The sequence below is a fragment of the Ambystoma mexicanum genome, chromosome 5q (assembly GCF_040938575.1).
Source record: "Ambystoma mexicanum isolate Mex_15411 chromosome 5q, UKY_AmexF1_1, whole genome shotgun sequence".
NCBI classification, from domain to species: domain Eukaryota; kingdom Metazoa; phylum Chordata; class Amphibia; order Caudata; family Ambystomatidae; genus Ambystoma; species Ambystoma mexicanum.
Genome location: NC_090933.1, coordinates 109,617,509 through 109,639,912, shown reverse-complemented (window position 1 = coordinate 109,639,912; position 22,404 = coordinate 109,617,509). Strand labels below are relative to the sequence as shown.

The 22,404-nt window shown below is 48.4% G+C and overlaps 1 protein-coding gene across 1 annotated transcript in view; it reads right to left on the bottom strand.

The window, feature by feature from the left end:
• LOC138497270 (uncharacterized) overlaps nucleotides 1–22,404 on the bottom strand; it is a 385,925-nt gene that overhangs the window by 215,179 nt on the left and 148,342 nt on the right. The window contains exon 7 of the mRNA XM_069620617.1: nucleotides 7,596–7,703. Within this exon, the coding sequence (XP_069476718.1) occupies nucleotides 7,596–7,703 (108 nt within the window). The remainder of the gene's footprint in view (nucleotides 1–7,595; nucleotides 7,704–22,404) is intronic.

Below are 22,404 nucleotides of genomic sequence, written 5' to 3'. Positions count from 1 at the left end.
TTGCAACAGTTATCCTCTTCCAGCTAGTCTTCGGTTCTTTTGTTCCAGTGGTCGACTGCCTTCCAAGCCAAGAGACTCACCTTTTATCCAGTTTCCTCCTATTCCAGCCTAGCTGCCACTCACCCAGCAGGGTGGCGGTCGTTGCCGGACAGTCAGCCAGCCAATCACGCCAGAGTACATTTGGGTCTACAAGGAGACTAAGCACAGGGAGTTTTGGGCACCTGCCTCCCTTTCTGCCCACCCCAGACACTCAGGCGCCACAGGCAGTCTTCAGTCCTGAAGCCCGCCAAAGGCATATAAACAAAGGGACCAAACTTTGTTTGGTGACAAGGGAAAAACTCTAGAAGGACCTTTCCAAAAAGAAATTGCGATAAAAGACCGGGGCCTGTTTTAACAAAGGGGGCTTAGGCGCCATCTTGAAAAACATTGCTCCCGCGACTTTTAGCTACCGGTGTTCGCGGTTGGGAAAAATCATGGTAGTTCATTGTAAAACCACTGCCACCAGCCATTTCGATAGTAAAGGGTAGCATTTGACTGCTACATGAGTTTCTAGACATAGGGGATACTAGGTAACGCCTCCAGCACTCGATTGTAAGAGTGCTGGGTCTAGGAATTTAAAAAGACTATTAGTCAATTTAACTTTACATTCTCTGGGAAACCGTAGTTTATCCCAGAGAAGGCATTTAAACCTTGGGACAGCCTAAAAAGGTTCCCTATGTCACTGCACTGAGGGTGCTGTGTGACACGAAAAGATGCCTATGGAGTTATCTAAAACCCCATAATCAAAGAACACAAGAGTAAAACATCAAAATACATGAGGGGAAAAAAGGCTCACTCTAGATTAAAAAAAATAAACCAAGTCCTCCAAATCCAGCAAAGTTGCTGGGGGTCTCTAAGGTGAAGGGAATTAGCACATTGATGAGAATTCTCCCCAACAGCGACTACCACTAGATGTCGGCCTATGCTTAGTATGCGATTCTAAGCAGATCCACAAGCCTCTAATACAATTACATTAAGTAATGTATGCCATACAATGGCTTTTTGGTTCCTTTTACATGTTGCCCAAGACAAGCTGGCCTCAGCTATGAGATCTGTACATGATTTGGAACCTTTTACCTGTGCACTTTTGCAAATATCCAAACTGCACTTTACGGCTATGTGTACACCTATAACAATACAATAAATTCACAATGAGAGTCTCTCAGTACTGATAATTCATAGGAACTTCAGTTTCCCCCCATAAGAATGGGCAAACCGGCAAGGGAATTTAAGGCGACTTTACTTGCCTCCAAAAAGTCAGAATAGGTTGCAAAAGCAAAAAGTATCCCACTGAATTCTAGGAGAAAAGTTGCAAAGAAAATATTTTTAAACAGGCACTTCTATAGGTTTCACGGTTCCCTCGTTCTCCAAACTCAATTTCGTGCTGGGTGCTCACCTCTATTAGAGAGCACATAATTAGGGAGTTATCCACCAACAGGCAATACTTTAGAAAAACTCACGAGACACAGGGCTCAAACTCTTAGTATAGGCTAGAAGCACACAAGTATGCTGGTTGCAATGGCTGGGCAGTTAGGCAGATCTTAAAAGGGGAAAAAATGGCTGTAGGTGGTACCAAGAACTCTGAAAATACACTTAGGGCCTAAGAAACACTGACACTAAAGTTATATAAAATTAATGGTTTGATATATTAACCGAGGTAAAAGGTATAAAGTAAGTACTTTAACGTTCAATAAGTAACTTTAGAAACACCAAGGCACTATTCACAGTATGTGCATCACTTTTGTAATACTTTTAGAATGGCTGTATGCAATTCAAAGGCAAAACACTTTTGTAATACACTTTTCAGAATATCTGAAAGCTACAAATGGATAAAACAAACCAACATAATGCAAGTAAATACTTTGCAATAAGTTCAAAGAGGCCCAACACTTTAGAGGTTCATACCCATCTAGTTATGAGTGTCAGACTGGAGGGGGGGGGGGGGGGGGGGAGGGGAGAACAGGTAAGGCACAGCTGTAGAAGGTTCAAGAGTAAGTCTTCAGTTGCAAGTTAAGTTATTGTGCATTTGTATAGCACTTTTATACCATTAGTATGATCTCAAAGCACTGGGTTGAACACCCTCAGGACTGTAATCTAGGTCAGTGTAGCATATAGTACCTGGGTGCACTATGTGTGCAGCCAGGGTGTGTGGCTGCATTCTAATGCTAGACGTGGTGAAGTGGTTGTTTCAGATCAGTAGAATATGTGCAGCAAGGCCCTCTAGTCTGCATTCTGATGCTAGAGGGGGCTTGAGTATTAGATTGTGTGTGCAGCCAGGCCATTTTTTCGTGAGGTATAGCAGCATTCTATTTGTTGGTGTAAAGGAGAAAGTAAGCATATCAGTATGGAACAAGTTACTCTTACCTGGTAACGTTCTTTCGATGGGATTGTCCGATGACGTATTCCATATCTATGACAGTAATCACCACAGCTGTGCTGCTTTGGAAAATTTTCGGCATCTGCGTCGATGACGTAGATACGCCGTCCGAGGACATCCGTCGAGCTGACGTCACCGGATGTTATAAGTAGGACACGATGCCGGTAGCATCAGTTGTAGTTTTCCCCCCCAGATCATGTGGCACCAAACCACTGCCCGTATGACAATAGAAAGCCTTGCGGAAACGTAAGCTGCAATCGCATAAGAAATTCTGTAGCGGGGCAGGTAGGGCGCGATATGGAATAAGTCAGACCATCCGATCGAAAGAATGTTACCAGGTAAGAGTAACTTATTCGAGGGGATTGGGTCCTCCGACGTAGTCCATATCTCTGACAGACTCCCAAAGCAGTACCAACGTATGGAGGAGGGAAAGGAATTTAGAATATAGAATATAGAAATTTAGAATGCCCAATCAAATTGCAGAGTAAAGGACAGCCTTGCCAAAGGCCAGATCCTGCCCACGGATAGAATCCAGGGAGTAGCGACATACAAAAAAGTATGTACCGAAGCCCAAGTGGCTGCATCACAGATGTTACGAATAGGAACACCCCTCTGCAGGGCAGTAGAGGCAGCCATACCCCTAGTAGAATGGGCCCGTAAGAAAACCGGAGGGTCCTTACCCGCCAAGCGGTAACATTCAGGAATTGCCAAGATAATCCATCTAGACAAAGTCTGCTTAGTCGCAGCTTGTCCCAACCGCCTTCCAACGTAACCAATGAAGAGCTGATCGTCCACTCTGACCCGGGACATGCGAGAAATGTAGAAACTTAAAGCCCTCCTAGGACCCAACCTATGGAGCCTCTCCTCTTCCTTACCAGGATGCAGCGGAGGATAAAATGGCAGAAGAATAACTTCGGAAGAAAGGAAGGACTAACTCCAAGGACAACCCTGTCCTTATGAAACAGTGAAGGGTGGCTTAAATTAAAGTGCCTGTAACTCACTCTGCGAGCGGAAGTGACCGCAAACAAAAAACAGTTTTAAGGGTCAACAGCCTCAAAAGGACAAGAATGTAAAGGCTCAAAGGAAGCGCACATAAGGAATTTCAGAACAAGGTTCAAATCCCAATCAGGTACCTGGAAAGGTGCCGGCGGAAATACATTAGTGAGTCCTTTGAGAAACTGAGAAATTAAAAGAATTTTGAAATAACACTCTTCAGACGAGTGCTTAAATATGGACAGCGCCGCTGGGTAACCCTTTAATGGTACCCACTTGCAAGCCCTTGTGGGCTAATGAAAGTAAAAAGGACAGAACCACAGGAATGTCACATGAAAAAGGGTCCACATTCTTAACCCTGCACCAGTCGCAGAACTTTCTCCAACGGCACAGGGACTTTGTCACCGGCCGTCTGGCCGAAAGCAACACGTCCATCAGGTCTTCAGGGAGGTCCCAATCCTTGTACCTCAACCTTTCAGAAGCCAAGCGTGAAGGTTGAGGGACCCGACCTCTGGATGGAAAACCTGACCCCCCCCACCCGTGAGAGCAGATCATCTCAGTAGGGAAGACGACGTGGAGGGCAGATGGACAAGGTCTGGGTACCACATTCTCGGGCCCATGCCGGAGCAATGAGGATCATCCGGGAACCGAACCTCCGCAGCACTTGCGGGATGACAGGGACTGGAGGAAACGCGTACAGCAGTGGGAAGGACCACTCCACCACGAACGCGTCTCCCAAGGCTCCTTTTGGAGGAAATTCACACGAGCAGAACCTTTCGCACTTCGGGTTGACACTGGAGGCAAGAGATCCACTTGAGGGGTCCCCCAAAGGACTAAGATCTCCTGAGCCAGCTCCCACATGAGAGATCGCGCTCTGCCTGCTCAGTGTCCGCCATCTCGTTTTCGTCTCCGGCCAGATTAACTGCTGAGATCGAAACTTCCTGCTGGATGGCCCAGAACCCGAGCTGCATCGCCTCCCTGCACAGAGGAAGTGACCCTGCCCCCCCCCCCCTCCCCCTTTTTGTTGAGTTAGTGCATGGCCACTGTTGTCCGTCAGAATCGAGACATTCTTCCCTCGCACAGTCGGCAGAAAAGCCTTCAGGGCAAGCCTGACCGCCCTCAGCTGCAACAGATTGATATGGAGTCTGTACTCCGGAGACCAAAGACTGCTGACTCAACTTGTTGGCATGAGCTCCCCATCCCATGAGGGATGCGTCCGTCACGATCGTCACCTCCAGCCAGGGCAGCCAAAATGGAGACCCATCAGATTGCCTTCGACGGCCCACCACAGAAGGTCCTGGGCGACCGAGGGCAGCACCTGAACGGGGTCCGACATCCTGCCGGAGGACTGACCACTGGATCTTGAGGGCCCATTGCAGAGATCTCATCCGCAACCTGGCCTCTGGCACTAGACGAATGCAGGATGCCATGAGGCCGAGCAACCTCAAGAACTCGAACGCTGGGAGCGTCCGGGCAAGTTGAAACTTGTGCACCATCTGCTGAATGTGATCCCTCACCTGGGGAGTGAAACACTGCCCCAGGGGTGTGTCGAGCACTGCTCCGATGTACTGGAGCCGTTGTGTTGGCGTCAAGTTTAGGGAGAACCCCAGCTTGTGAAGGGAGTGGCAGGTGACATGATCCAGGACCTGCTCGGGTGAGCACACCCTGATCAACCAATCGTCCAGGTAGGGTTAGACGTGAATCTCCCCCCCTCCCTTTCCCGAGATACGCTGCCACCACCGCCATGAGCTTGGTGAAGACCCTCAGGGCAGAGGTCAATCCGAACGGCAGGACCCAAAACTGAAAGTGGCAGTCGCCAACTGCGAACCTCAGGTACTTCTTGTGCTTTGGATGGATCGGCACATGAAAATAAGCGTCCTTGAGGTCGAGACACCAACCAGTCCTGAAGTTGAAGGGCCTGGAGGACTTGAGAAAGAGTAACCATCTTGGACTTGTCCTTCCTGAGGAGTTTGTTCAAACCGCGCAAGTCCATGATGGGTCTCAATCCCCAGTCTTTCTTCGGAATCAAAAAATAAGGGGAATACCATCCCTTGTTCCTCTACGCTAAAGGCACCAGTTCTATGGCACCTTTCTCCAGCAGGGATTGAATTTCCTGCGCAAGGAGCGTATCCGGACTCTTCAAAGAGAGATTCCCTGGTGGATTGTCGTGAGGCCTCTGCCGGAAAAGAAGACAGTAGCCGTGGGCAATCATCTCCAGAACCCACACATCTGAAGTAATGGCACGCCACAAGATGCTGCGCCAGCCTTCCCCCAATTGGCGAACCATGGGACATGGCCTCATGACTGAGCTGAAGCGGCTGCAGCAGTGCCTGAGGGCAAAGAGGCAACTGCCCGAGCGACCATGGCACCTCGAGTACCCTGTTTTCCACCTCTGGCACTCCTACGGTGGCCCCTTTGACTAGCAGAAGATGTTCACCATCAAAGGGCATGTTGAGGAGCTGAGCTTGCACATCAGGAGCAAACCCCAACTTCCGCAACCACTGCATATTACGGTGCTCGCTGCCATGGACCGGCTGACGCAATCAACCATGTCCAAACCCGACTGAACGGACACATGGCATCCTTGCCATCCTGCACGATAGCAAGAAAACCATCCCGTTCCTCCCCTTCGGGAATATGATCAGCCGCTAAGGAGAAACAGTTCCACAGAGTGTGCGTGAAACGAGACAAGGCACAAATGGAGTTGGCAGCCTGAAGCGCCATACCCCCCTGAAGAAAACACCTTCGCCCAGCTGTCAAAACGTTTGTCGTCCCTATCAGGAGGGATGGTAGGGTAGGCTTTGCGGGGGGCCGTAGCCGCCTGCACCACCAAACTCTCGCGTGTGGTGCGTGGTCAAGTAGCAGGGATCGCCACTGGCTGGGCGATATTTCTTCGGCAAGGACTTGCTCACTGTCGGGCGACTCTCCGGAGAAGTCCAAGCCACAGCCACCCTTCTCTGCAAGGCTATATGGAATGGCAGTTCCGGGTCAGTTGGTGGACCTTGGTCGAGGTTATCAGTCAGGTTATCCTGCTGAAAATCCCCGGGGGAGGGCAGACCACCCCAGGTAATTTGTGACCCTCGACATCAGGCAATGGTTGGGGGGGGGGGGGGGGGGTTGCAGACCACGCCAGGTAATCCGTGACCCTCGACATCAGGCGACGGTAAGAGGACTCGGCATGCGTGCCAGGCTCAGGCCTACCAAACTCCACCTCCGGAGAGGTGTCCAGCCCACTGGCATCATGCAACGACCGGTGCAGGTCCTCAAGTTGGCTATGACCAGAAAGGAGGCCATCAGGAACCTCACCCTCAGACCCCTCATCCACCTTAGAAATATAATCCAGAGGCTGGAAGGAGGATACAGAAAAAGTAACAATTACAGGTTCTCGCGGTCTCAAGGGCGTCAAGGACCAGGACCTGGAACAGGCATGTCTAGAGCGACCATCCTTGTCCAACTGGGACCTCGAAGGCGCCCGGTGGTCGTGACGTCTGCTCGAGCCCGATGGCAGACGAGCGGTGTCTAGCACGGTCACAGCCGGTGTCCTCAGACAGCGTGGACTGACCGCAGCCCTGCAATTGAAAAATCGCCAACATCTCCTTTCGGAAGGAATACCATTCCTCAGGAGTGGAATGCTTGTTGGGACAAGCAACCCGCCGACGGGGAAGGCGACCTGTGACTGCGCGTCCTGGAGTGCCTCGAAGAGGCAGAGTAATGGCGGGACTGACTCCCAGACCAAGAACCCCCAGACTCACGACGATCCATCAAAAGACCAGTAAGACAGCACCTTCTTACGCTCCCAAAAGGCCTTCGATGTGAGCGATTGGCAGTCGACACAGTCATCCGTATCATGGTCCTCAAGGAAGAAACCGGTTCGAAGAACCGAAAGAACAGGATTCAGTAGAATCGAGGCGTGCCGAGATCTCCGAAGTAAACACGTTCGTGGAAAAAAGTAACCGAGGCTACGGGCGTTGTGCGTCCTACTTATAACATCCGGTGACGTCGACTCGACGCAGGCGCCGAAAATTTTCCTAAGCAGCACTGCTGTGGAAATTACTGTCAGATATGGAATACGTCGGAGGACCCAATCCCCTCGAATAGCTAGTTTTACAGTGCTTAGAAACAGGAGGTAATACATTAAGCATAGAAACCTATTGTCAATTATTTGATAAAGTTAATATAAACTCACCGCATAATGCTGCATTCCTTCTTCATCTTCTACTTCTTTTGCCAACTTCTTTATAACTGCAACTGTTGGTGTTTGCACACCCTTTATGAGAAGTGGAAAGTGTTTGTTCTATTGAAGGAAATACACAGATTTAGGTGTTCTACAATTTTCATTTGGCAAATTGTAAATATACAACATTAATCGATTCCCAAAATCTCAACTCTACTGAATGGTGTAGCATTTCCAGTTGATTTCATTATAAGACGCCTACCATTGGTGTAAACAGCACATTTGCTTCAACATCAAGGGTAGCAATACTCAGCAGCGCACATTTACAGTAAATTGGAAGTCATCTGTAGTCCGCATTCTTCTTGGCCTCTGCCGTACATGCGCGAGTGCAACCTCTCCCCTGCCCCTTCCTCCATTTCCTTCTTTCTTCTTCCCTCTCCCACCCGCCTCCCCTGGTGGTGCTTGGATGGCCTTGACAAGGACAAACGCCTTGCTTGGGACTAGGATGCCCTTTCCACCAAGCATCCTAGTGTTGAGACCCCCTTACTCCTCTTGACCCCACCCCCAGCCCCCATCATAAGCTTCCTGCCCCTTCCATTTATCCAATCCGGTTCCCTGTCTCCTCCCACCCCATCCGACTACCTTCCCGCCCAACGCCATCGGATTGGCCGTAGGCTCTTTTCAAGAACCCCTACCCCGCCCACCCCAAAGCAAAGGGCCCTCTAGACAAAGGGCCGCAGCTCAGAAGAAGCAGCTCCAGACCATGTTGGCCCATGTTCGCCCGAGAAAGCAGTAGTCAGCCGTCAACCAGCAGAGACGGATAAGTGTGGTCAGGGTGGGGAGTAAAGCAATCACTGTATTACAAAAAGCCCTGCCACTTATTACCTACACAACACAAGCATACCAAAATCAGCCAGCTAGTAAAGAATACCCCTTCACTGCTGTGTAACACACGTTAAATGGTGTCTCAGTGTTGTGTCCCATACTTGGGCGTTCTACATCTAATCAGATTCCTCAAATCTAAGTGTTTGCACTTCTGCTGTGCCTCCAATTTAGACATTCACATTCGGTCCTGGTGAAGTTTAGCCATGCGCAACACTCAAAAGAATTGTGAAGGTTAGCATTGCATCACATCTAGTTAACTGTAATACTAGCTTGTGTCACATCTAGACAGAATTGTGGAACATTCGCCACTGTCCGGTCTCCAATAGCATCTAGCCTGACTCTGCCAGATGGCCATACCCCCTATTCAGCCTAATTTTTTTTAAAGATTGTGCCAGAAAGACCCATTAGGCGTTCTCCCATTACACAGGTGTCCCAAACACAGGTACCACTGTACTTCATGGCCTACAAATGTAATTGCCAGTCTATTTAGTGTCTACTGCTGTACCCCAGTAAGGTGAGTCTCCCACCACCCAACTGTTCGCAAATCCAGGTGCCACTACATTCAACCATTGTAACACCCCCCCTACCCCTTTGCTTTCACAAAGGCACTCCACAACAAACCTTCACAGTGGACCACCCTCTACCCCCTGTACCTTGCCCCCCCCCCCCTTCATCCTCATCCCTCCTCCTCCCAGGACCAACCCCCATTGCTCAGACCTTCGCTCCAAAGAGGCCACAAACAAGACCATGCTGTCCGCATTGGACAAAGAAAAAGAACACTGAAGCCAAACTAAATCAAAGCATATGGTATGTATACCTTACACCGCATCTGTGGACACAGGCACAGCCATCAATCCATGCACCATAGAATGCAGCTATGGCTATACCATTCCGGTCGAGCAGCGCACATAGCCGCCCACACTGAAACCACTGATGTACCTCTGCCACTAGCATACAGCGACTACCATCGAAAATAAAATTAGTTACAGCTGGGCACACATCAAATCTTGAGCAATAGTACTATCCTAAACCACCAACAGCGCCCACCCCCGTGGCTGACTTCTGGGCAGCTTACTTGAGCCTAACCAGCCACCCATGTCCCAAGCATCTCTTAATCTTAACTCTTAGAACCTCCTACACACTGACTGCGGTCACTGAGGGAGTTCCAATCACAAAGTACATCAAGGCCATACAAATGGGGAAAGAGCGCTATATAAATAAATACAATACGAGGCACAAGACCACAGGTGGCTTGCTAAACCCTGAGCTGTCAATCTTTCATTACTGCCTTCACCCGAGCTTCCTGTTAGGGAAAATTCTCAGAAATGTGCCAATTCCCTCTACCTTAGAGACCCCCAGCAACTTTGCTTGATTTTTAGGACTTGATTTTTTTAACCTGGAAATAGAGAAAGGTTTTCCCACTCTCGTGTTTTAATGGGATTTTGTACACTGTTTCTTTTGGTTGGAGCCTGACAAACTCCATAGGCATCATCTTATCCATAGTGACAGCACATGCAGTGCAGTGACACAGGGAAGTCTTTCAGATTTCCCACTGTTTCCCAGAGCAGTAAAGTGACTACTTATATTTGTAACTTTCTAGACACACACCATCTTACAATAGGGTGCTGGAGGGGTTACTTAGTATCTCCTTTGACTAGCTTCTCATGTAACAATTTTATGTTACCCTTTCCTCACTGTCTGGTGGCAGACAGTTACTTTTTACTACCAGTATGGGATTTTACTGCAGACTGGGTTCGCAGCCACAGTAAAGCACCCATTGGTGCCATTTTTGTCAAAACGGCCCCAGTCTTTGCCATTTCTTTGTGGAAAGGTCCTTCTTGAGATTTACTCTGTGCAGCAAACCAGGTTTGGTCCCTTTCCTCATTAAGCCTTTGTTGGGATTCACAAGTGAAGCCCGCCTCTGGCTCCAGGGTGTCTGGCGGGGGCAGGAAGCAGCAGAGGTGCCCGAAACTTGCTGTGCTTTGTCTCCTAGGAGGCAGGAATGCACTCTTAAGTGATTGGCTGGCTGTCCGGCAAGTAAGCCACCCTGCTGGGTGACTGACAGCTAGGCTGGAATTAATGGGAGCAGACTGCATAGAAGGCAAGGCTTTTTGGTTTGGAAGGCAGAGTCTACCACTGGACAAAGGAATCCGAAAAGAACTTGAAGAGGACACCTACAGCAACTCCTGGACCGTTGGTTTGCCTGGTGAAGCCCTGCTGCTGTGCTGAAACTCCAAATTCGTATCGACAGAAGCCCCTGCAAGGACGACTTCTCCCTTTGAGTTGGTGGGACCAATCAACTTCAAAGTAAGCCACCTGGACACCCTCTCAAAGCTGGTAGAGTATCCACTGCAGTCGCTGCTGGAACCAGATTGGCAGGGAGAGGAACACCAGATCATGTGCGTTGCTTTTAAGCTGGCCAAGAGCTCCGGAAGATCCTCCGACTCCCAGGAAGCAGGACTGACCGAGCCTGAGCCCCAACAGAGGGCAGGAGCCCAGAAGTAAGGCAAGCCCATCTCGACAGCCAGGAACACTGTTGCTATTTGGGGTAGACACAAGCAGCTGAAACACTGAACAGCCACTTGTTTGAAGTTTGCCAGTTGCGAGCGGTGAACATCCCATTGAGGGAGCCCCCAGAAGTCCTCCCTCTTGTCCCTACAACTGAGACCCAAGCACAGCGAGATCTACAGAGCGGCACAGGAACAGAAGTCATCTGCTGCATTTTTTCTTCAACCCAAAGGTACTGTAAAGTCTAAGAATTTAACTGTTGTTGTGAAGCCACTTGTCCTTGTTGGAGACTTGCTTGGTTGCATGTGTAGAGTTGCTTGCAGCTTGACTTCACAAGCCTGATCAGCTTGTGGCCCTACTTCGATTGTCTTCAACTCTACAAAGACTTTAGACATTGGAAAAATAATTTCTACTTACCTGCAAGAAGTGCTTCAGTTCACCTTGACTTTGGCTAAACGTAACATTTGCTGGCCTAGGCTCCCTGAAGGACTCTTCTCTCCTGCTCATGTGTTTTGCCTTCCTTCCACGAAAGGGTCAACTAAGTTTGCATTGGGTGGTTGTTTTGAAAGTACTTACCTACTTCAGAATAAAACAAGTATTCAGTTATTCTTAACTCTTCTCTTTAACAATACTCCCAAGAATAGTCTAAATTCAACAGTGATATTATTGCAATGCTAACAGCACCCTAGCTATTGAATTCCCCTGAGGGTGTAGGTAGTGCCTGTGTGACATCCCAAATGGGTATTTGCTGATTTAGAAGTGTATTTGTGAAGTAGATGTGTGGTGTTTTATATTGCTCACTTCTGAAGGCTTATTATAACTGACTGGTAAATTAATAATTGTTTACTCAAGAAACCTTGGGTGTAAGAGTATTTGAATATGTGCCAATGAATCTCGGTCTAACTCCCCTACAGCTCACATTGACCCCTCTTGAGATGAGCATGGCTGCTCAACACGTTACCAACCTGTGTAGTACAGATTTATACCAAAGGTTGGGTTTCTTTTGCCAGGTGGTCAGGGTTGTTTTAGTGCACCCAAAGGGTACTGCATACAATCTTGCCTTACACTTCTGCAGCCCAACTTCACCAAAACCTTTAATTAGGCCCCATCTAAACACTAATTTGCATCTGGGGAAGGCTACTTAGCCGCAGGTGGCTTGAAACCACTGCAAGGACTTTCGGTGCCCCGCTAGTCGTCATCGGACATGTAAGCGCCATTATCGGCTACCACCAGCGTTTCCCTCTTAAATTCTAAAATCTGGCCTGGTGGACAGATTTTAGAAGGCCTCCCTAGTTAGTATGAACAAGGGACTCGGGAGTTTAGCAAAACCCAATCACGTCAAGCGTGGAGAATGGTCAAAGCTCAATCTCAGGAAAGGCGTGTGGGGGTCATGGGTCCACAACAAGTCTAGTGTGAAAATGATTGCACACAGTAAAAAAACTATCGTAGGCCCAAAAACATTAAAAAAATGAAGCAGGTAAGGTTATCACACAACACTCTACATATCACATGCATTACTATCGTAATTGCATTTTTCTGCTTAGATTCACATGCTGTGGTAATCGGAGAGTATTGCATCTTTCTTTCAAGGATCGAAAGGCGCCGTCGACATGGGCGTGCCTGTAACACTATCCCTAACATGACATGTAGTGTACCCAATATCCCTCACGCCGCAATGTCCCTCCGATTGTGTTTTTTCTGCCGTGACGGAGCCTTATGACCCTTGAGTGATTACAGATAGAGATAAGTGTAACATGTCCATATTCCTTCTACTCCAAGAGGGGAGGAAGGGTGGGCGTATGTGAATCTAAGCAGATACAACCATCAGAAATGCTTTTACGGTAAGTAATGCATTGTCTCCTGATGCTTGTGTATCTGCTTAGAATCACATGCTGTGCATAGACTAGCAAGCAGTACCCGGAGTTGGTGGTGGGATGCGAGAAGGAACAGTAGTGAAAAGATGCTTGTCCCACCTGAGCATCAGACCTAGGGTGCATCTAGGCAATAGTGTTGTGTAAAGCTCCAGGTTGCTACATAACAAATGGACTTGAGGAACATTTGCCATGAATGTTATGGAAGCCACCCACAAGTAGTGTACTCTAGGATGGAAGGGCAGATCTCTCGTGGCAAGAGTAGCATAGTGTGATGCAGTTTACGATCCACTTTGAAATGGCCGATTTAGAGACAGTGTCCCCCTTCTCTGCCAGCTGCCACTGAAACAATTTTTTTTCCTTAGTGGTCCTGTCTTTTCCAGATAAGAGAACACTGCTCTCCTTGCATCAAGTGTGTGGAGGCTTCTTTCTGCCACATTAGTGGGGTTCTGAAAAAAAGGTGGGTAGAACTTTGAAATAAATGTAGGTGCAAATCGTGGGGTGGGCAAATACACAGGACCACCTTGTCTTTGTGAATCGTAACAAATGGGTCTTGAACTGAAAGGGCCTGCAGTTCAACTCATTGATGTGACTGCCACCAGGAAGGCAGTCTTGTAAGTGAGTGCTTTAAGGCTAGCTTTCTGCATTGGTTCAAAGGAAGGTCCCATTAGTCTAGATAGTACAACATTCAGGTCCCATGCAGGAGCTGGGTTGGAGATAGGGGTGAGGTCTTAACCCCTTCCATAAAAGCCTTAATCACTGGAATTTCCTACCACAAATCTTCTGGGACGTGGTGTAAGGTGAAAGTGCAGCTAAGTGGACTTTTAAAGGAATTGAAAACCAGGCCTGAATCTAGTAGGCGAGTCAGGTACAGGACAATATGTGTCGCAGAGCATTCATTAGGATTGATGCTCTTGGCATTGCACCAGATGACAAGTGTTTCAATTTGCTGCACTAGCAATGTTTGGAGGTGGGTTTCTGTGCTTCTCCAAGTATGTAGATGCAGCTAGATGCAGCTTTGAGGGAGTTGGAGGTGTCCGAATTCTATGACCTCAGGAGCCAGGCTGCTGAGAGTTTGCGAGCATGGACGAAGTGTGCCCCCCCCCCCCCCCGTCTTGTGACAGCATGTTGTACGGGCATGACAGCTTCCTTGCAAGGGGGGGGGGACCGATATTGCCATTAGATGAGAACCAGGGTTGGCGGGCCCACCAGAATCATAGTGACTGGTTCCTGGTGCATCTTGTGGGGGGCAGGAAGGGAGCATACATTTCCCTGACCACGTTATCCAGAGTCAGTTCCCTTGGCGGTTCTGTGGGTACCTGGAGGAGTAATCTGGACATTGTGTGGTCTCCAGAGTCGCGAACAAGTTCTCTGGGAAGCCCCAGTCTGCGAAGACGTTGAGAACAATGTTTTTGTGCAATCACCACTCGTACTCTACGGGGAGCGGGAAGTCCCTGCTGAGCACGTCCGCCAGAAGATCGAGTTCCCCTGGAACGTGTTGCGACAGGAACATCTTGTGTTTGAGAGCCCATTTCCATATGTTCTGTGGCAGTTTTGACAGCCCTAGAGAGTGAGTGCCCCCTTGTTTAATACATGGCCATGGTACTGTCCGTGAGGACTAGGACCGTCTTCCCCTGGAGGTGTTTGAAAGGCCTTCAGGAACTTGCACACTTCTGGAGAATTCTCATACATTTGCCAATTCCCTTCACCTCACAGGCCCCCAGCAACTTTGCTGGATTTGAAGGACTTGATTTTTGTTTTACCTGGAGAGTGCAAGCCTTTTTTCCCCACACTCCTATATTTTGATGCGTTTTACTCTTGTTTTATTTGGTTATGTGAGTTTGACAACTCCATAGGCATCACCTTTGCATTTTGTCACACAGCACCCTCAGTGCAGTGACATAGGGAAGCCTTTTAGGCTGTCCCAAGGTTTAAATACCTTCTCTGGGACAAACGTTTCCCAGAGAACTTAAAGTGAAATTGACTTTACTAGTCTTTCCAAATTCCGAAACCCAGCACACCCCATCTTACAATAGAGTACTGGAGGCGTTACTTAGTATCCCCTGTGTCTAGAACTGCCAGGAACAAGTCTTAAGCTGCATCTTTTTCTTCATTGTAAAGTACTGTGAAAACCAGACAGAGAACTTCCCCCTCACTGCGAAAGTGCTCGAAACTTTGGCAACTTGCAGGCCTAGTCAGCTTGTGACCCAACATATGATTCTTTTACAAACATCTGAGAACTTTGGCAAATGACAATGCATTACTTACCATAAAAGCATTTCTGCTTAGATTCACATGCTGTGCATAGGTCCGACATCCAGTGGTCACTGCGGAGTATTGCATTTTGTTTTTCGTAGTCGAAAAGGGGACGTCGACAAGGCGTATCTGTAACACTATCCCTATAGTGACGTGTGTTGTACCCATAATCCCTCACACGTCGAGGTCCCTCTGTATTTTTTTGCCCTGAGGGAGCCTTCTAGACGTGAGTGAGTACAGAAAAGAGAGATATAGAAAAGAATGTCTATGTTCCTTCCATCCGAGCGGGGAGGAAGGGTGGGCGCATGTGAATCTAAGCAGATACAACCATCAGAAATGCTTTTACGGTAAGTAATGCATTGTCTTCTGATGTTTGTTAATCTGCTTAGAATCACATGCTGTGCATAGACTAGCGAGCAGTACCCGGAGTTGGAGGTGGGTTGTGAGAAGGAACAGTAGAGAAAAGATGTCTTAATACTGCTTGTCCCACCTGGGAATCAGATCTAGAGTGGGCATCTAGACAGTGTTTTGTAAAGGTGTGTACAGAACTCCAGGTTGCCGCTTTGCAGATGGACTCAAGGGGAACATTTGCAATGAATGCTATGGATGCCCCAGTGCCTCGAGTAGAGTGTGCTCTTGGCTTGAAGGGTAGTTCTCTCTTAGCAAGAGAGAAACAGAGTGATGCATTGAACAATCCATCTAGATATAGTGGACTTTGAGACTGCATCTCCTTCTCTTCCTGCTGCCACCAAGACAAAGAACTGGTTAGTCTTTCTCAGTGGTCTGGTTCTTTCCATGTAGAACATGACAGCTCTGCGTACATCTAGTGTATGCAGACATTTTTCTCCCAAGCTGGAAGGGTTTTGAAAGAACGTTGGTAGTTCTATTGACTGGTTTACGTGAAATTTAGAGATGAATTTTGGTGCAAACCTTGGGTGTGTGCGTAGAACCACCTTATCCTTGTGAACTGTTACGAAGGGGTCTAGAACAGAAAGAGCCTGTAGTTCACTTACTCTCCTAATGGAGGTGATCGCTATTAGGAAAGCAGTCTTAAGAGTGAGGTCCTTAAGAGTTACCTTGTGCATGGGTTCAAAGGGAGGGCCCATGAGTCTAGAAAGTACCACATTTAAGTCCCATCCGGGAGCTGGGTTAGCTATCGGAGGGTGTATCCTCTTTACCCCCTCCATGAAGGCTTTGATAACTGGTATCTTCCACCACGACACTAAGTTGGGAAGTGGTGTATGCAGAAAGTGCCGCTAGGTGGACTTTAATGGAATTGAACACTAGACCTGAATCCAGTAAATGGGTCAAGTACAGAACAATGTTCGTGGGAGAGCAATCAACCGGGTTGATGCTATTACCTATACACCAGATGACAAATCTTTTCCACTTGCTAGAATAGCAGTGGCGAGTATTAGGTTTTCTGGCTTCCCTGAGGATGTCCATACATCTCTGCGGGAGTTGTAGATGTCCAAATTCTATGATTTCAGGAGCCAGGCTGCTAAGTTCATGGTCTGAGGGCATGGATGCAGTGTCCTGCCCTTGTCCTGCGACAGCATGTTGTACGGGCAGGGAAGTCTCACTGGGGGAGATAGGGACATCTCCATCAAGTGAGCGAACCATGGCTGCCGGGCCCACATTGGGGCGACCATGGAATCGATAGACTGTTCCCCTTGGACTGGTTCTGGGGGTACCTGGAGGCGTAATCTTGGCATTGAGAGTTTTCCAGAGTTGCGAACAGGTCTATTTCTGGGAAACCCCACTGTGTGAAGAAGTCGAAACGATGTCTTCTTGTAACCGCCATTCGTACTCTACGGGCAGGGGGAAGTCTCTGCTGAGTTTGTCTGCTAGCAGATTGAGTTCCCCTGGTACATGTTGTGATAGTAGGAACATGTGTTTGAGAGCCCACTTCCAGATGTTCTGGGACAACTTGGACAGTCCTGGAGAGTGAGTGCCCCCTTGCTTGTTGAGGTAGTACATGGCTGTGGTGCTGTCTGTGAGGACCATCACTGTCTTTCCTTGTAGGTGTTCCTGAAAGGCTTTCAGTGCTTTGAACACCGCTAGTAGTTCCAGCAGGTTTATATGCTTGGATGCTAAGTTCGGAGTCCACGCTCCATGAGCAGTCTGATGGATAGGTGAGCCCCCCATCCTGTAAGGGATGCGTCCGTGGTTAGAGTGGCTTCCACTGCGGGTGTGGCAAAAGTGTTCCCTAATAACAGGTTTTCTTTTGTCCACCACCGTAGCGAGAGAACCAAGGCCTGCAAAACCACCACTAGATCGTCCCATTGTCCGCTGGCCTGACACCACTGGCTGTTGAGCCACTCTTGCATTGGGCGCATGCGGTACCAAATAAATACATGACGCCATCATCCCTAGCAAGCGCATTGCTTTGCGTACCGTCACCTCTCGACCTGCCACATAATGGGGGATCAGAAACAGCATGTTTTGGACCCTCTCGTTGGAGGGGAAGACGAGGCCGTCCTTTGTTCGAATTAGAGCCCCTAGGAATTGTTTGATTTGGCTGGGGTCTAAGCTGGACTTTTCGTTGATGGAGAAGCCCAGTTGGAACAAAAGGTCTACAGTCTTTTGGGTATTGGAGAAGCATGTTTCGTAAGAATCCCCTGTTATGAGCCAGTCGTCGAGGTAAGGGTATACCGGGATGGATAACCTGCGCAGGTGGGCCGCTGCCACTACTTTCGTGAATACCCTTGGTGCAGATGCTATCCCGAAGGATAGTACTCTGAACTGGTAGTGTTTGTCCTCTATCTTGAACCTGAGGTATTTTCTGTGCGCTGGCAACATTAAAATATGAAAGTATGCATCTTTCATGTCTATTGTTGTCACGTAATCCCCTTGTGATAAGAGGGATTACTTCCTGCAAGGTCACCATACGAAACCTTTGGGGTTTCGTAAACTTGTTCGCTGGGCGCAGATCTAATACAGGGCGCATGGTTAAGTCCTTTTTGGGTACAATGAAGTACACTGAATAAATACCTTCTGTTACCTGAGATAGGGGGACAGCCTCTATAGCTCCTTTTTTCAGTAGCTCTTCTACTTCTTGAAGAAGAATGGTGAGGTGTTCCGGTGTCATGCGTCGGTTCCGTGGGGGTCTGTACTTCGGGGAACCGTTGAATTCGATGCAGTATCCGTGGGCTATGGTGGATAATACCCAGCGGTCTGACGATATTCCCTCCCATGCTGAAAGGACCGATGTTAGCCGGCCCCCGACCGGTGATGCATGGGAGGGGACCCGAATCTTCGGGCCATTTGTTGGTATTGGGCGTGGAACCTTTGGGGCTAGAGCCGCAACCTCTTCCTCTGCCACGGCGTTGGCCTCTTTGACTGAACTGGGTATTGTTACCCTGGTTAGAGGGCCAGTTGGAAGCAGACTAAAATTGCTGTTGGTTTTGCTGCTGGCGTTGGCCACGAAAGGAGCGTCTATTGCCATAGCCGCGTCTGTTAGGGGGCCCAGAAATTTGGTCAAGAGTCTTGATGGTATCAAACTCTTTCTTTGCGTGTTCTAGGGCCTCATCAACTGCTTTCCCAAACAGATGCGTTTGTTCCATGGGCTTAATTTATCAGGGAAGCCTGTGTTTCCGGCTTAAATCCCGAATTGCGCAGCCAGACATGGAGTTTGAGAAGTATTCCCTGAACCAGGGAACGGCCAGCCGTCTCTGCGGCATCTAAGGAGTTCTTTACGATGCCCTGTTTTACAAGAGTTCCCTCTGAGATAGTAGCTAACAGGCGTGAATGCAGGGGTTCTGGTGCGTCCTCTGCTTCGCTGCGCAGCTTGCTCCACTGTGCATCTGCATAGCTAGCTAGTAGGGAATTGTTATTTGCAATCCTAGTTGAAAAGGCGGCGGATGTCGTGATTCTCTTCCCCAGTGCATAGAGCTTTTTGCCCTCTTTGTCAGGTGGTGCCTCACTAGTGGATAGTGGTACCCCTGCTCTTTTCCTTGTATTAGTAACTACGAGGGAGTCTGGAATAGAATGGCCTCTGATGTACAAAGGGTCAGAGGACGAAGGGCTGAATAGCTTTTCTATCCGAGGGTCGACCCCTCTGACTAAGGCAGGATTGGAAAGGGAAGGAGTTATTCTTTTTATAGAAGCCAGGCGTGGAATAGACTAACGGGGGCTTTTTCTTTAATAACTTTCTCTACAAAGTCTATGTCAGGAAGAGTCTCCCCTGTGTCTATTTCAAAATGTGCTGCTGCCTTGCACAATAGTGCATTAAGTGAAGGTTGGTCATCTATGGGATAGGTGAATCCTTGGGAGGAGAAGGGTGAAAGACATCAGGGTCTGAGTGCACTGATGGTGATTGCCAAGGCTGCGAGGTAGCTGTATCTTCTTCGAAAGCTCCTGCACTAGTGTAAGGATCTTCTTCAAACCCCTCTTCCTCATGTTCTTCCTCTCCACCCAAACATTCCTCATCTTCCTGGAGGTATTGCTCCTCTTCAGTGAGGTCATATACGTCTGTAGAAGGGGGGGGAACAGCCTAGGAATCTTGACCCTAGGGTCATCCTGGGGCCATTCTCTTGGTCTTTTGGGTGTGGGTGGGTTTTGGTTTCCCAAAAACCTTTCCATTTTCTCCATACAAGAATGGAGTCTTTCAAGGGTCTCATGGGGGACCCCTGAATAGTCTAGAGGGGGGAAATCAGTGTTTTCACCTTCAAAACGCTTAGAACGCTCCCACAACGTCGAAGAAAGGTTTCCGTCGCCCTCTGAAAAGCCCTCCGGTAGTTCAGAAGTGCCTTTAGATGAAGGGGGCAGTTCCTGGCTACTCGTGCTTTTTCGGCGTTTCCATAGCTTTTTGTGCGGTATTCGACGTTTGTTTCGTCGTCCGCTTACGTTTGTCTTCGGAAACAATTCTCCCCAGGCTCTCGACAACGAGTTTGTCATTAGAGGACTCTGGTGTCGACGTTGTCTGCGTTACGCGTTGTTCCTCGACGGCCGCTCTATGGAGCGTTACGTCGGATGATTTTGGGCTAGCGCCTGTCTTTGATGAAAGCCCAATCGATGGTTTCGGCTGCGTTTGCGGGTGGGGCTTGAGACCCTTACGGTCTGAGGTAGACGCCGGAGTGCCCTGCGTCCCCTTCGGCGCTGATGGATCCTTCGTCTTCGACGAAGAAGAGCTGTGGGTTGTGTGCTTAGGCCTATGGGGTCTGTGTGCGTCCTTGTCGCCGGGGTGTTCATCCCCATAAGCAGGGCGTGAGCCGAGCCCGTCGGGGCCGGGGACGGACGTCGAGGAGCGCGAGCGCTCCTTCTGGGGGTTAATGACTTCCGTAACGGACGTCGAGTTTATCACCCTCCTCGTCACTTTCTGTAACAGCGGCGGCGGGTGAGGAAACTGACTTCGACATAGCGTAGTCCGCCCACCTCTTAACTTTGCGTTCTTTAAGAGTTCTTGGTTTCAAGAGCTTGCAGGCCGCGTAGCTGTCTTCCTTATGATCGAGGGGCAAGCAACAATTACAGAGCTTGTGTTTGTCCTTCCAAGTGTATTTGCCCCTACAGCGTGGGCAAAACAAAAGGTGTCCTCTCCATAGCTGAGGCAATAATAACTGGTGATAACCACAAGGGAAAGATAGGGGAGAAAGAAAGACATTCTTAAAGAGAAGATAAAAGTTCGAACCCCCACTCTCCCTACTGTATGTTGGCCGGCGAGGCCAGGTCACATGTTCGGCAGCGCCGAAGGATCTCCTCCGTCTCTTCCCCTCCGTCGAAAACTTGCTTGGCGGAGAAACAGCTTCACAGCCAACGTCGAGGGGAGGGATCTTTAACAATATAATAAGTATAATTAAGGACCGAGGTCCGTAGTAAGGATTAGCAATGTCTCTCTAGGAGCTCCGCGTAAGGCGACCAGAAGCTGGGCGGAAAAAAACAATCTGAGGGACCTCGACGCGTGAGGGATTATGGGTACAACGCACGTCACTATAGGGATAGTGTTACAGACACGCCTTGTCGACGTCCCCTTTTCGACTACGAAAAAAACAAAATGCAATACTCCGCAGTGACCACTGGATGTCGGACCTATGCACAGCATGTGATTCTAAGCAGATTAACAAACATCAGAAACTTAATTACCAGAACTGCTTTATCCGATACAAGACTTTAGCCCATTGACTTTGGCCTAACCTATTGCATTGAATTGACTCCTCTGGTGAATTCAAACCATTCAAGGCACTGTTTAAGAATAACCAATCTTTATTAACATATGCCTTTTTGCTCCCCCTTCAAACGCTCTGAATGCCATTTTGCTCCTCCGTCAAATTAGTTTAAATGACTCAGAACCTGATGAAGTATTGAAATATATTTGTGAGCGATTGCCTCCTACTAGTGAATGTTTTATAACCTACTGAAATAAATTGACATGCATTACTTACCGTAAAAGCATTTCCGATGGTTGCATCTGCTTAGTTTCACATGCTGTGCATATGGTCCGACATCCGCAGAGTATTGCATCTGGTCTTTCGAGAATCGAAAGGTGACGTCAACATGGGTGTGCCTGTAACACTATCCCTACGTGACGTGTAGTGTACTCAAGATCCCTCACGCGTCAAGGTCCCTACGATTGTACTTTTTTCTGCTGAGAGGGAGCCTTACGACTATCGCGAGTGATTACAAAATAGAGAAAGTGGTAAGACATCTATGTTCCTTCCATCCGAGCAGGGAGGAAGGGTGGGCACATGTGAAACTAAGCAGATACATTACTTACCGTAAAAGCATTTGATGGTTGTATGTCTTCTGATGTTTTTAATCTGCTAAGAATCACGTGCTGTGCATAGACTAGCAAGCAGTACCCAGAGTTGGAGGTGGGTTGTGAGAACGAACAGTAGTGAAAAGATGTCTTAGTACTGCCTGTCCCACCTGAGAATCAGATCTAGAATGAGTGTCTGGGCAATCATGTTTTGTAAAGGTGTGTACAGAACTCCAGGTTGCCGCTTTGCAAATGGACTCAAGGGAACATTTGCAATGAATGCTATGGACGCCCCAGTGCCTAGAGTGGAATGTGTATGAGAGCGATATAAATAAAATATATCAAATATATCTAGGTTTGAAGGGCAGCTCTCTTAGCAAGAGTGTAGCAGAGCAATGCATTTGACAATCCACCTAGAGATAATGGATTGAGACTGTCTCCTCTTCCTGTCGACACTGAAACGAAAAACTGATTAGTCTTTCTATGTGGTCGGGTTCTTTCTATGTAGAACATGACAGCTCTGCGTACATCCAGTGTGTGCAGGGTGCTTTCTCCCAGGCTTGAAGGATTCTGAAAAACGTTAGTTCCATCGACTGGTCGACATGGA